The following is a 14,352-nucleotide window of genomic DNA, read 5'->3' on the forward strand; positions in this document are numbered from 1 at the left end:
TGCTCCGAAAAAAGATTTGGGGAAATTTAGGGGGGGTTGTTAAATCTTAATTCTTAATCTGTGTTGCCAGAGCTCCCCTTCCCTTGGGGAGATGGTTGCCATGAGGGATGGCTCTTAAAAAATACAAATAAAAGCCAAACACACTCTGGATTGGGAGACTAGCTTTGACCTGCTTCCTTTCTTTTACCTGTTGTTGTCTGGGCTTTGTCTGCTATTCCCCCGGGGCTCTTTAGCCTCTAGCCATCATGTTAGTGGAGCCAGGGTAGAGGAGGGGAAAAAAACTAAGTGCACCCTGGGAAATGGTCTGTGTCCATGGCAACAACAGGAAACTGGAAGATGGACTTGCAGTGTGATTCAAATCAGGCTTATGTAGTGTATTTCTCTGCTACTGTATCTGTTGAGGGGGCCCTTGGTTAGAGTGTCTCGTGTCATTTATCTTGTGGAAACACCCCTTACTCAAGATACTTCATTAATGTTCTATAAACGATGAAATCTCTGCCTTCATTTAAATATAACTGGGATTGTCAGCGTATTCTTTTAATTAGAGCAACTTTTATTACACGAAACTATCATTTGCGATGTTTGCTGTCTTGATAAATGTCTTTCTTTAATCCATCATTTGCAGAACCCAAATGCACATTCTGAACATGTCTTTGAGGGACGGTGGTTCAGATGAACATGGTTGAAGGTTATAGTAAAAAGGACAGTAAAAAAGCTGGCGATAAGTGACTGTCCTGTCAATATGGTTTCACCCCTTCAGCAGACTTGATCGTCTCTTGTGTCGTCTTTCTCACTAATCAAAGTCAAGATAATTAACCCAGACCCTTAGAGGCAGTTACGGCCCCACCCTCCCCAATATCAATTAATGTGCTCAATTGATCCTTGATCCTGTCTCTGTGTCCCAGTGCTTCCCAGTTAACCCCACCACTCCCATTTGAATGATGTAATGCCATTATCATTAGATCATTTACATGTGTTATGAAAGGCTTTTTTCTTCTGCTTTGTCCAATGAATGATTTGAACAAGGTGAATCTCTGCCTTTTTTAGAGTCCGAATCAACAGGGAGCTCTAAGCATAATGTGATTTAGACTATCGTGTGAACATATATCCTTGGATTCATTTGACTTTGAGGATACGGAATAAGGGCAGGGTAATAGATACGGAATAAGGGCAGGGTAATAGATACGGAATAAGGGCAGGGTAATAGATACGGAATAAGGGCAGGGTAATAGATACGGAATAAGGGCAGGTTTATAGATACGGACTAAGGGCAGGGTAATAGATACGGAATAAGGGCAGGGTAATAGATACGGAATAAGGGCAGGGTAATAGATATGGAATAAGGGCAGGGTAATAGATACGGAATAAGGGCAGGGTAATAGATACGAAATAAGGGCAGGGTAATAGATACGGAATAAGGGCAGGGTAATAGATACGGAATAAGGGCAGGGTAATAGATACGGAATAAGGGCAGGGTAATAGATACGGAATAAGGGTGTCACGCCTTGGTCATTGTATTTTGTGTTTTTGGTAATTGTTTGGATAGGCCAGGGTGTGACATGGGTTTATATGTTGTGTTTCGTATTGGGGTTTGTATTAATTGGGATTGTGTATGATTAGGGGTGTGTCTAGTTAGGCTTGGCTGCCTGAGGCGATTCTCAATTGGAGTCAGGTAATTCTCGTTGTCTCGGATTGGGAACCGTATTTAGGTAGCCTGAGTTCGCGTTGTATTTTGTGGGTGTTTGTTCCTGTCTCTGTGTTGTTGTCACCAGATAGGCTGTAATTAGTTTCACGTTTCGTTTGTTGTTTTCTTATATCAGTTATTTCATGTACCGCGATACTTTCATTAAAGTCATGAGTAACCTACACGCTGCATTTCGGTCTGACTCTCTTCATTCAACAGACGAACGTCGTTACAGAAACACCCACCACTCACAGACCGAGCAGCGTGTGAACTGGCAGGAGCTAAAGGAGGACGTTATGGACAGCAGAAGCATGGATTATACAACGTGGGAAGAAATCGACAGGTGGGCGGCCGACCCAGAGCGAGTGCAGGAGCCCGCCTGGGATTCCCTACAGCAATGCGAAGAGGGCTATAGACTAATGGAGTCAAAAGGAAAACACGGCGACGCAGAGCGAAAACCGAAAGTAACGGGGGAGAGCGCAGAGAGAGAGTGGCTGAGTCAGGAGTCAGACCTGAGCCTACTCTCCCTGTTAATCGTGAAGAGCAGTTGCAGTGGGAGAGGCTGCACCACTTGGAGATTTGGACATGGGAGGAGGAATTAGACGGTAAAGGACCCTGGGCGCAGCCGGGAGAATATCGCCGTCCCAAGGAAGAAATAGACGCGGTTAAAGAGGAGAGGCGCAGGTATGAGGAGGCAGCACGGCGACGCGGTTGGAAACCGGAAAACAGCCCCAAAAAATTATTGGGGGGGGGGGGCTAGAAGGGAGAATAGTTATGCCAGGTAGGAGACCTGCGCATACTCCCTGTGCTCACCGTTGGGCTAGAGAGACCGGGCAGGCACCGTGTTATGCTATGGAGCGCACGGTGTTTCCAGTGCGGGTGCAGAGCCAGCTGCGGCACATACCAGCCCTTCCTATTGGCCGGGCTAGAGTGGGCATCGAGTCAGGTAAGCTTGGGCAGGCTCGGTGCTCAAGAGCTCCAGTGCGCCTGCACGGTCCGGTCTATCCAGAGCCACCTCTACACTCCAGTCCTCCGGTAGCAGCTCCCCGCACCAGGCTTCCTGTGCGTGTCCTCGATCCAGTACCACCAGTTCCAGCACCACGCACCAGGCCTCCAGTGCGCCTCGCCTGTTCAGCGCAGCCAGCGCTTTTCTCCCCTCCTGTGCTGCCGGAGTCTCCCGCCTGTTTAGCGCAGCCAGAGCTTTTCTCCCTCCTGCGCTGCCGGAGTCTCCCGCCTGTTTAGCGCAGCCAGCGCTTTTCTCCTCTCCTGCGCTGTTGGAGTCTCCCGCCTGTTTAGCAAGCCTTTCTCCTCTCCAGCGCTGCCGGAGTCTCCAGTCTGCCCAGCGCGGCCAGTGCTCCCAGTCGGCCCAGCGGCCAGTGCTCCCAGCGCGGCCAGTGCTCCCAGTCTGCCCAGCGCGGCCAGTCTGCCCAGCGCCGCCAGTGCTCCCAGTCGGCCCAGCGCCACCAGTGCTCCCAGTCTGCCCAGCGCCGCCAGTGCTCCCAGTCTGCCCAGCACCGCCAGTGCTCCCAGTCTGCCCAGCGCCGCCAGTCTGCCCAGCACCGCCAGTCTGCCCAGCGCCGCCAGTCGGCCCAGCGTCGCCAGTCTGCCAGGATCCGGCAGAAGTGCCAGTCTGCCAAGATCTTCTAGATCGGCCAGACAACCTGAATCATCCAGTTCCACCAGCCAGCCAGGATTTACCGGAGCCTACTATCTGCCTGAGCTTCCTCTCAGTACTGAGCTTCCTCTCTGTACTGGGCTTCCTCTCTGTACTGGGCTTCCCCTCAGTACCGGGCTGCTTCGGTCCCGAGCTGTCCCTCTGTCCCGAGCTGCCCCTCTGTCCCGGGCTGCCCCTCTGTCCCGGGCTGCCCCTCTGTCCCGAGATGCCCCTCTGTTCCGAGATGCCCCTCTGTCCCGAGATGCCCCTCTGTCCCGAGATGCCCCTCTGTCCTGAGATGCCCCTCTGTCCTGAGCTGCCCCTCTGTCCCGAGCTGCCCCTCTGTCCCGGGCTGCCCCTCTGTCCCGAGATGCTCCTCTGTCCCGAGATGCCCCTCTGTCATGAGCTGCCCCTCTGTCCCGAGCGGCCCCTCTGTCACGAGCTGCTCCTCAGTTATGTGGGGATCTGGGTGAGGACTATTAGGCCTTGGTCGGCGGAGAAGGTGGATTATCCCAGGACGCGAACGGGAGGAAATAGGACATTAATGGAGTGGGGTCCACGTCCCGAACCAGAACCGCCACCATGGACAGACGCCCACCGGGACCCTCCCTATGCTCTTGAGGTGCGTCCGGGAGTCCGCACCTTAGGGGGGGGGGGTTCTGTCACGCCTTGGTCGTTGTATTTTGTGTTTTTGGTAATTGTTTGGGTAGGCCAGGGTGTGACATGGGTTTATATGTTGTGTTTCGTATTGGGGTTTGTATTAATTGGGATTGTCTATGATTAGGGGTGTGTCTAGTTAGGCTTGGCTGCCTGAGGCGATTCTCAATTGGAGTCAGGTGATTCTCGTTGTCTCGGATTGGGAACCGTATTTAGGTAGCCTGAGTTCGCGTTGTATTTTGTGGGTGTTTGTTCCTGTCTCTGTGTTGTTGTCACCAGATAGGCTGTAATTAGTTTCACGTTTCGTTTGTTGTTTTCTTATATCAGTTATTTCATGTACCGCGATACTTTCATTAAAGTCATGAGTAACCTACACGCTGCATTTCGGTCTGACTCTCTTCATTCAACAGACGAACGTCGTTACAGAAACACCCACCACTCACAGACCGAGCAGCGTGTGAACTGGCAGGAGCTAAAGGAGGACGTTATGGACAGCAGAAGCATGGATTATACAACGTGGGAAGAAATCGACAGGTGGGCGGCCGACCCAGAGCGAGTGCAGGAGCCCGCCTGGGATTCCCTACAGCAATGCGAAGAGGGCTATAGACTAATGGAGTCAAAAGGAAAACACGGCGACGCAGAGCGAAAACCGAAAGTAACGGGGGAGAGCGCAGAGAGAGAGTGGCTGAGTCAGGAGTCAGACCTGAGCCTACTCTCCCTGTTAATCGTGAAGAGCAGTTGCAGTGGGAGAGGCTGCACCACTTGGAGATTTGGACATGGGAGGAGGAATTAGACGGTAAAGGACCCTGGGCGCAGCCGGGAGAATATCGCCGTCCCAAGGAAGAAATAGACGCGGTTAAAGAGGAGAGGCGCAGGTATGAGGAGGCAGCACGGCGACGCGGTTGGAAACCGGAAAACAGCCCCAAAAAATTATTGGGGGGGGGGGCTAGAAGGGAGAATAGTTATGCCAGGTAGGAGACCTGCGCATACTCCCTGTGCTCACCGTTGGGCTAGAGAGACCGGGCAGGCACCGTGTTATGCTATGGAGCGCACGGTGTTTCCAGTGCGGGTGCAGAGCCAGCTGCGGCACATACCAGCCCTTCCTATTGGCCGGGCTAGAGTGGGCATCGAGTCAGGTAAGCTTGGGCAGGCTCGGTGCTCAAGAGCTCCAGTGCGCCTGCACGGTCCGGTCTATCCAGAGCCACCTCTACACTCCAGTCCTCCGGTAGCAGCTCCCCGCACCAGGCTTCCTGTGCGTGTCCTCGATCCAGTACCACCAGTTCCAGCACCACGCACCAGGCCTCCAGTGCGCCTCGCCTGTTCAGCGCAGCCAGCGCTTTTCTCCCCTCCTGTGCTGCCGGAGTCTCCCGCCTGTTTAGCGCAGCCAGAGCTTTTCTCCCCTCCTGCGCTGCCGGAGTCTCCCGCCTGTTTAGCGCAGCCAGCGCTTTTCTCCTCTCCTGCGCTGTTGGAGTCTCCCGCCTGTTTAGCAAGCCTTTCTCCTCTCCAGCGCTGCCGGAGTCTCCAGTCTGCCCAGCGCGGCCAGTGCTCCCAGTCGGCCCAGCGCGGCCAGTGCTCCCAGCGCGGCCAGTGCTCCCAGTCTGCCCAGCGCGGCCAGTCTGCCCAGCGCCGCCAGTGCTCCCAGTCGGCCCAGCGCCACCAGTGCTCCCAGTCTGCCCAGCGCCGCCAGTGCTCCCAGTCTGCCCAGCACCGCCAGTGCTCCCAGTCTGCCCAGCGCCGCCAGTCTGCCCAGCACCGCCAGTCTGCCCAGCGCCGCCAGTCGGCCCAGCGTCGCCAGTCTGCCAGGATCCGGCAGAAGTGCCAGTCTGCCAAGATCTTCTAGATCGGCCAGACAACCTGAATCATCCAGTTCCACCAGCCAGCCAGGATTTACCGGAGCCTACTATCTGCCTGAGCTTCCTCTCAGTACTGAGCTTCCTCTCTGTACTGGGCTTCCTCTCTGTACTGGGCTTCCCCTCAGTACCGGGCTTCCCCTCAGTACCGGGCTGCTTCGGTCCCGAGCTGTCCCTCTGTCCCGAGCTGCCCCTCTGTCCCGGGCTGCCCCTCTGTCCCGGGCTGCCCCTCTGTCCCGAGATGCCCCTCTGTCCCGAGATGCCCCTCTGTCCCGAGATGCCCCTCTGTCCCGGGCTGCCCCTCTGTCCCGAGATGCTCCTCTGTCCCGAGATGCCCCTCTGTCATGAGCTGCCCCTCTGTCCCGAGCGGCCCCTCTGTCACGAGCTGCTCCTCAGTTATGTGGGGATCTGGGTGAGGACTATTAGGCCTTGGTCGGCGGAGAAGGTGGATTATCCCAGGACGCGAAGGGGAGGAAATAGGACATTAATGGAGTGGGGTCCACGTCCCGAACCAGAACCGCCACCATGGACAGACGCCCACCGGGACCCTCCCTATGCTCTTGAGGTGCGTCCGGGAGTCCGCACCTTAGGGGGGGGGGGTTCTGTCACGCCTTGGTCGTTGTATTTTGTGTTTTTGGTAATTGTTTGGGTAGGCCAGGGTGTGACATGGGTTTATATGTTGTGTTTCGTATTGGGGTTTGTATTAATTGGGATTGTCTATGATTAGGGGTGTGTCTAGTTAGGCTTGGCTGCCTGAGGCGATTCTCAATTGGAGTCAGGTGATTCTCGTTGTCTCGGATTGGGAACCGTATTTAGGTAGCCTGAGTTCGCGTTGTATTTTGTGGGTGTTTGTTCCTGTCTCTGTGTTGTTGTCACCAGATAGGCTGTAATTAGTTTCACGTTTTGTTTGTTGTTTTCTTATATCAGTTATTTCATGTACCGCAATACTTTCATTAAAGTCATGAGTAACCTACACGCTGCATTTCGGTCTGACACTCTTCATTCAACAGACGAACGTTGGGTAATAGATACGGAATAAGGGCAGGGTAATAGAATTTGTGAAACCTGAAATGGTGAATTGCCTTAAGGAATGACTCAATTTGAACTGAGAAAAAAAAGTTTTAAAAAAAGAACGCTAGTTGAAATGAAGTGATATGCTCAGCGTGATATGCTCACATTAGCCCTTTCTCTTAGGGTTAATGTGACAGCCCAATCTCCCGTTTCTCACCCACGTTCCTCGGGCCTCTAGCACCTCGCTACATTCTCCTCTGACAGTTTATAGCCCTATTTCACTTGATCATATATTACAGAGGCCTCATCACCTGCTAATTGAAGATGTGGTGAGTCCATTTTGTCCCCACAGAGAACAGAAGATGAACCTCACTAATGCAGGTCCTTGATCCCCTGACTTTCTCATGGCGTCATGGTGGGGCTAAGAGAGAGAGGGAGAGAAAGAGAGCGGGAGAGAGAGAGCCTTCACCCCAGGGGGACAACGTTTCACCATAAATCACATATCTGCCATTCCACTAGGAAGAGGCCTGCAGTGTAATTGAATGAAATCTAATTTCTGGGAACTGAAGGAGAAGATATGACAAAGCAACAGAAAGAATCCCAGTGATCTGAATGGTTGGTGGCTTGTGAGGAGACACCACAGTTCCACTTACTGTACAGAGAACAGTCTTGTCTGGTGCTAGGCCCTGCATTTTTAATTAAGCCTACCCCCATTCTGTCCCCAGACATATGGCTTTAATTAGAAGTAAACAAATCATTAATGGTGTGTTGCGTCTTGGGTGAAAAACAGCCCTGGAACTTCAGCGGCTTCTTAATTCTTTTAGAAGTGGTTCCTCTAAAGGAAAATAAAAGAACTTTCCTTCCACAGACGATTCAAATTCAATTATCACACGCTTAAGTTGAATGGTAACCTTCAAATCACCATTTCTGCTTCACTGCTTCTGCTTTCTCACATTTAATGGCTTGTATAATATAAGTAGGCATGTGATACATTTCAGGCTTGTATAATATAAGTAGGCATGTGATACATTTCAGGCTTGTTTTTCTTGCCAGTATTTTTTCCATTGATGTTTATTTTTCCTTATATTACATTTTCATCACTTTATAGTATTTGATGTAATAGTTTTTGGTGATGGTGTTAATGGAGATTGTAGGGAAGTGGTCCTTCTGTAGCTCAGTTGGTAGAGCATGGCGCTTGTAACGCCAGGGTAGTGGGTTCGATTCCCGGGACCACCCATACGTAGAATGTATGCACACATGACTGTAAGTCGCTTTGGATAAAAGCGTCTGCTAAATGGCATATATTATTATTATATTATAAGTGGTGCTGTCATCCTCGACCCTGTTCTATCTGATACTCTGCTTTGCTCTGACTGTCTCAATGTGAGATGATCCCTGGTCGTGTGCAGTAATATCCTGTGGCTTATTGGTTGGTGCATAAGCAGGAGTTTTTATTGGTGATAATCCTCAGCCACTTTCAGTGCAGCTGTCAAGCTTAAAGGAAAACTCCATCCAAAAGCTATCTTTTGGTATTTGTATCATTCGCCCATTTTTGATATAGTCCCAAAATGTTTTGGATGTCAGCAATCAAGTTTTCAAGATAAGTAAACATTCAAACAAGTCATCAAGATATATAACTTTCAAAATACAGAAATACAGTCTGTATGACTATTGAACCGAAACCAGAATATAGTTTTGGGGGTGGAATTTTCCTTTAAAGTGGCAATTAGCAGTCAAAACAATACAGTTTTTCCCCCTGCCACTGAGGGATGGGGCTGGAGAAATACAACCATTCTCAAGTTCATAAACAGAGCTATTGATGAAAGGACTGACCATCCATGATATCAAAATGATATATAGAGTGCTTGTTTACATTTACATTGTTTATGATCATTGGAGTAAAACAAGCTTATATTTTGGGTTCTGATGGGGTACGACAGTTGAACTAAGCTCATGAGGCATTTGCAATTTATATTCTTCAAGATTCAATGGGTTTATATAATTAGTTTATAAGTTAATAAATGAATGTAGCGAAATGCAGATTGCCCCTTTAACCACTACACTGACAGTAACGCCATGTTTAACAAATGTGTTGCTGTTATAAATGTTTTAATATCAGGCTGCTCCTTAGAATCTGTTTGGAGAAAAATAGGACATTTTCTTCCACAGCAGAAAATAGCAGGTTTAAAACCACTTCAAGCGGAGATCCCGCTAACGGGATCAAATTCGACAACATCCGGTGAAATCTGAGGGCGCCAAATTCAAAATGCAAAATCGTAATATTAAACATTCATGAAAATACAAGTGTCATACATGATTCTTTAGCATAGAATCTTGGTAATCGAACTGCATTGTCAGATTTCAAAAAGGCTTTACGGCGAAAGCATAGCATTCAATTGTCTGAGGACAGCACCTCACATTAGCATATTTTTCAAACCAGCACAGGCGTCACGAAATAACAAATAGCGATTAAAATAAATCACTTACTTTTGAATATCTTCCTCTGTTTGCAATCAAAAGGGTCCCAGCTAAATAATAAATGGTCGATTTGTTCGATAAAGTCGTTTATATCCCAAAAACGCCATTTAGTTGTCGCCATTGAATTCACTAATCCAGTCCTTCAACATGCATACAAAGGATTCCAAAAATTTACCAGCAAAGTTCGTCCAAACGAGTCAATGTTTTTTAATAGCCCTCAAGTTGTCTAATATCTAAATAATAATATTTCAGACGGAGATTACTATGGTCAATAGCAAAGGAAAAGAACAAAGAGCGCGCCCACGTTCACGCACTCACTCTACTTTTGCCCCGGCGCTCAACTTGGAACGACTACAAATACATCTTCATTTTTCAAAAAAACAAGCCTAAAACCTTGTATGAAGACTGTTGACATCTACTGGAAGCCATAGGAACTGCAATCTGGGAGGCGGAAATTAGATCTTTCAATAGCATTGCATTGGAAGTCATTCTGAGCTCCAAAAAAATATTCCCGGGTGGATTCTCCTCGGGTTTTCGCCTGCTATATCAATTATGTTATACTCACAGACATTATCTTAACAGTTTTATAAACTTCAGCGTGTTTTCTATCCAATTCTACCAATTACATACATATCCTAGCTTCTGGGCCTGAGTAACACACAGTTTACTTTGGGCACGTCAGACAGGCAGCAATTCTGGAAACTAGCCTTACTCGCAGAGAGGTTAAAATAAAACCGCAATGAGAGAGAGAATGGCTGCTATGTGGCATTAACCTGAGATGTTCTGGCTTCAATAGGAATATATGAAACAATTGTTTCCAATAATCTATGTGGTGCTGTATGGCTCAGTTGGTAGAGCATGGCATGTGGGTTCGATTCCCGCGGCCACCCGTAGGTAAAATGTATGCACGGATGACTGTAAGTCGCTTTGGATAAGATCTGTCACATGGAATGATGCTTTAGAGACGAAACAGGTATGAGGAGTAAAACATTTCATAAATAACGGACATGAAACAAGACAGGAATAGCATCAGCATACAAGAAAATAAAGACAAAAAACAATCAGAGCGGGAGCAGATGTGACAAAAATTGTCTGCTAAACGGCATATATTATTATTATTATATACAGTTGGAAGTTTACGTACACTTAGGTTGGAGTCATTAAAACTCATTGTTCAACCACTCCACAAATTTCTTGGTAACAAGCTATAGTTTTGGCAAGTCGGTTAGGGCATCTACTTTGTGCATTACACAAGTCATTTTTCCAACAATTGTTTACAGACAGAGTATTTCACTTATAATTCACTGTATCACAAATCCAGTGGGTCAGAAGTTTACATACACTAAGTTGACTGTGCCTTTAAACAGCTTGGAAAATTCCAGAAAAGTTTGTCATGGCTAATTGACCTAATTTGAGTCAATTGAAGGTGTACCTGTGAATGTATTTCAAGGCCTACCTTCAAACTCAGTGCCTCTTTGCTTGACATCATGGGAAAATCAAAAGAAATCAGCCAAGACCTCAGAAAACCTGAAAGGCCGCTCAGCAAGGAAGAACACACTGCTCCAAAACCGCCATAAAAAAGCCAGACTACAGTTTGCAACTGCACATTGGGACAAAGATTGTAATTTCTGGATAAATGTCCTCTGGTCTGATGAAACAAAAATAGAACTGTTTGGCCATAATGACCATCGTTATGTTTGGAGGAAACGGGGGGAAGCTTGCAAGCCGAGGAACACCATACCAACCGTGACGCACGGTGGGGCAGCATCATGTTGTGGGGGTGCTTTGCTGCAGGAGTGACGGGTGCACTTCACAAAATAGATGTCATCATGAGGGAGGAAAATTATGGGGATTAATTGAAGCAACATCTCAAGACATCAGTCAGATAGTTAAAGCTTGGTCGCAAATGGGTCTTCCAATTGGACAATGACCCCAAGCATACTTCCAAAGTTGAGGCAAAATGGCTTCAGGACAACAAAGTCAAGGTATTGGAGTGGCCATCACAAAACCCTGACCTCAATCCTTTAGAACATTTGTGGGCTGAACTGAAAAAGTGTGTGTGAGTAAGGAGGCCTACAAACCTGACTCAGTTACACCAGCTCTGTCAGGAGGAATGGGCCAAATTCTAATTGAGGGTATGTACACTTCTGACCCACTGGGAATGTGATGAAAGAAATAAAAGCTGAAATAAATCATTATCTCTCCTATTATTCTGACATTTCACATTCTTAAAATAAGGTGGTGATCCTAACTGACCTAAGACAGGTCATTCTTACTAGGATTAAATGTCAGGAATTGTGAAAAACTGAGTTTTAATGTATTTGGCTAAGGTGTATGTAAACATTCGACATCAACTGTATTATCCAGACCCCGATGAGTCAATTATCAGAATAAAAGTTTCTGCTATGCAGCATTAAGCGAACAATTGGGAAGTTGGTTACGAAAACAACTTTGAACTCAGCATGGCTCAGCATATTTCAAATGTTTTCAAAATATTTTCACATATTTTCCTAAATGTGTGTTCATGATATACACTGGTATCATTTGTGTGCTTCTGCTCATACCCAACCTGCTCTTTGAGGCCAACTCAGTCATTTGTTACACCTAAAGCTTATTCCTGAAGTTATGAATTTGTCCCAGATTCCCAGGGCTCTGTTGGACAATGGAGTGCATGAATTTTTACCCAGTAATACGGCTGTGTAGTGCATTGAGTTGAATGTTACCCAGTACAGCTGTGTACTGAGCTGAGCTGACATTTAAGTAGTAGAATAGCATGTAATATTGTGATCATTATTGACCCCTGACCTCATTGTGTTTCCTCCCAGGTGTTCCAGACAGGAGGCATGTGAGAAGTGGGCCGAGCCGCAGCATTTCAACACAGAGCTAGATCACTGTGTGGACATTAGTGTCACACCTAACAACATATCTGTGACCTCTACGTCCACTCAGGTAATTACAGGCTGTAAAAAAAAAACTGTGTTCACACCAGAGAAAAACACGACGGTAGCTTATCACTGCATGGTGCTAGCTAATCACAACACTATTTAATCACAACACAATGCTATTTAATCACAACATGACACTAGCTAATCACAACACTATTTAATCACAACATTTACATTTACATTTAAGTCATTTAGCAGACGCTCTTATCCAGAGCGACTTACAAATTGGTGCATTCACCTTATGACATCCAGTGGGACAGTCACTTAACAATAGTGCATCTAAAACTTAGGGGGGGTGGGGTGAGAGGGATTACTTAACCTATCCTAGGTATTCCTTAAAGAGGTGGGGTTTCAGGTGTCTCCGGAAGGTGGTGATTGACTCCGCTGTCCTGGCGTCGTGAGGGAGTTTGTTCCACCATTGGGGGGCCAGGGCAGCGAACAGTTTTGACTGGGCTGAGCGGGAGCTGTGCTTCCTCAGTGGTAGGGAGGCGAGCAGGCCAGAGGTGGATGAACGCAGTGCCCTTGTTTGGGTGTAGGGCCTGATCAGAGCCTGGAGGTACTGAGGTGCCGTTCCCCTCACAGCTCCGTAGGCAAGCACCATGGTCTTGTAGCGGATACACAATGCTATTTAATCACAACATGACACTAGCTAATCACAACACTATTTAATCACAACATGACACTAGCTAATCACAACACTATTTAATCACAACACAATGCTATTTAATCACAACATGACACTAGCTAATCACAACACTATTTAATCACAACACAATGCTATTTAATCACAACATGACACTAGCTAATCACAACACGATGCTATTTAATTACATGACACTAGCTAATCACAACACGATGCTATTTAATCACAACATGACACTAGCTAATCACAACACAATGCTATTTAATCACAACATGACACTAGCTAATCACGAAACTCGCTAATCACAACACGAAACTCGCTAATCACAACACGATGCTCGCTAATCACAACATGACACAAGCTAATCACAACACGAAGCTAGCTAATCACAACACGAAGCTAGCTAATCACAACACGAAGCTAGCTAATCACGACATGACCAATATGGAGCTGGCTTATTATTAACCTGTCATTGCAGATTTCTGGTTTAGGATACGCAGAGGGATGACTCCAACTGTCAAATAATATACTGCCTCTCTCTCCCTCCCTCTCTCCCTTTCTCTTCCTCCCTCTCTCTCCCTCCCTCTCTCCCCCTCCCTCTCTCACTTTCTCTTCCTCCCTCTCTCTCTCCCTCCCTCTCTCCCTTTCTCTTCCTCCCTCTCGCTCCCTCTCGCTCTCCCTTTATCTCCCTCCCTCTCCCCCCCCCTCTCTCTCTCTCAATCTCACCATCCCTCTTTTCTCTCTCACCTTTCCCCCCTCTCCTCCCTCCAGCTGAGTGTGAGAGTGGTCAACGTGCCCAGCCTGTCAGCTGGGGTGACATGTGTGTTTGAGGAGCTGACAGAGAGCCCAGGGGAGGTACTGGCCAAGGGGCAGGTCCTCTGTATGTCCCCCTCCCTCAGAGATGTCCCCTCCCTCACACAGGGATACGGTAAGGCTTCTATCAGAGACTAATATAAATCTAGTACACATTCAAATGTTATAAAACAATGTGCTAGCTATTGAGTGATAATATGTTTTTATTTTCTGATGATCATATTTATCACTATGTGTGAAATTAGCTCTATCGTTCCATACAGCTTTGTGGGTTGTATTATGTCAACTAGTGGTGACGACAGCTGCAATGTGTCTGAAGTACACCAGGTTTTAGTTGTTCGGAGCCATGTGAACATGGGCCTTAATGTGTTTTCAAAAAATAATGAAAAACAACTGAATGCTCTTACCGGATGGACTGATGGATGGGAACCTGAAAAGTGCAGTAGCTCATTTTTTGTTCCATTAGTAGCAGTTATTGAAAGTCCACTGGAAATGTTTTGCCAATTATCTTGAAGTCAAGCCTACAGGTATAATTGGACTAGCAGCAGAGATGTGGCCTGTTTGTAGGGTTCTGTTTTGGACTATAAGTGCACTTCTCTTGCTAATGGAAATGGTAG

General features: G+C 47.4%; 1 protein-coding gene across 5 annotated transcripts in view; it reads left to right on the plus strand.

The window, feature by feature from the left end:
- The window catches only part of plxna3 (plexin A3), a 194,003-nt gene that overhangs the window by 96,486 nt on the left and 83,165 nt on the right, over window positions 1–14,352 (plus strand). For all 5 annotated transcript variants that reach the window (XR_006840871.1, XR_006840870.1, XM_046364908.1 and 2 more), the window contains exons 6-7: window positions 12,160–12,283; window positions 13,694–13,850. Coding sequence is in view for 3 of the 5 variants with exons in the window: in XM_046364908.1 (XP_046220864.1) it covers window positions 12,160–12,283; window positions 13,694–13,850 (281 nt within the window). In the remaining 2 variants the exon portion in view is untranslated. The remainder of the gene's footprint in view (window positions 1–12,159; window positions 12,284–13,693; window positions 13,851–14,352) is intronic.

This window comes from Oncorhynchus gorbuscha, linkage group LG10 (genome assembly GCF_021184085.1).
Source record: "Oncorhynchus gorbuscha isolate QuinsamMale2020 ecotype Even-year linkage group LG10, OgorEven_v1.0, whole genome shotgun sequence".
Taxonomy (NCBI): domain Eukaryota; kingdom Metazoa; phylum Chordata; class Actinopteri; order Salmoniformes; family Salmonidae; genus Oncorhynchus; species Oncorhynchus gorbuscha.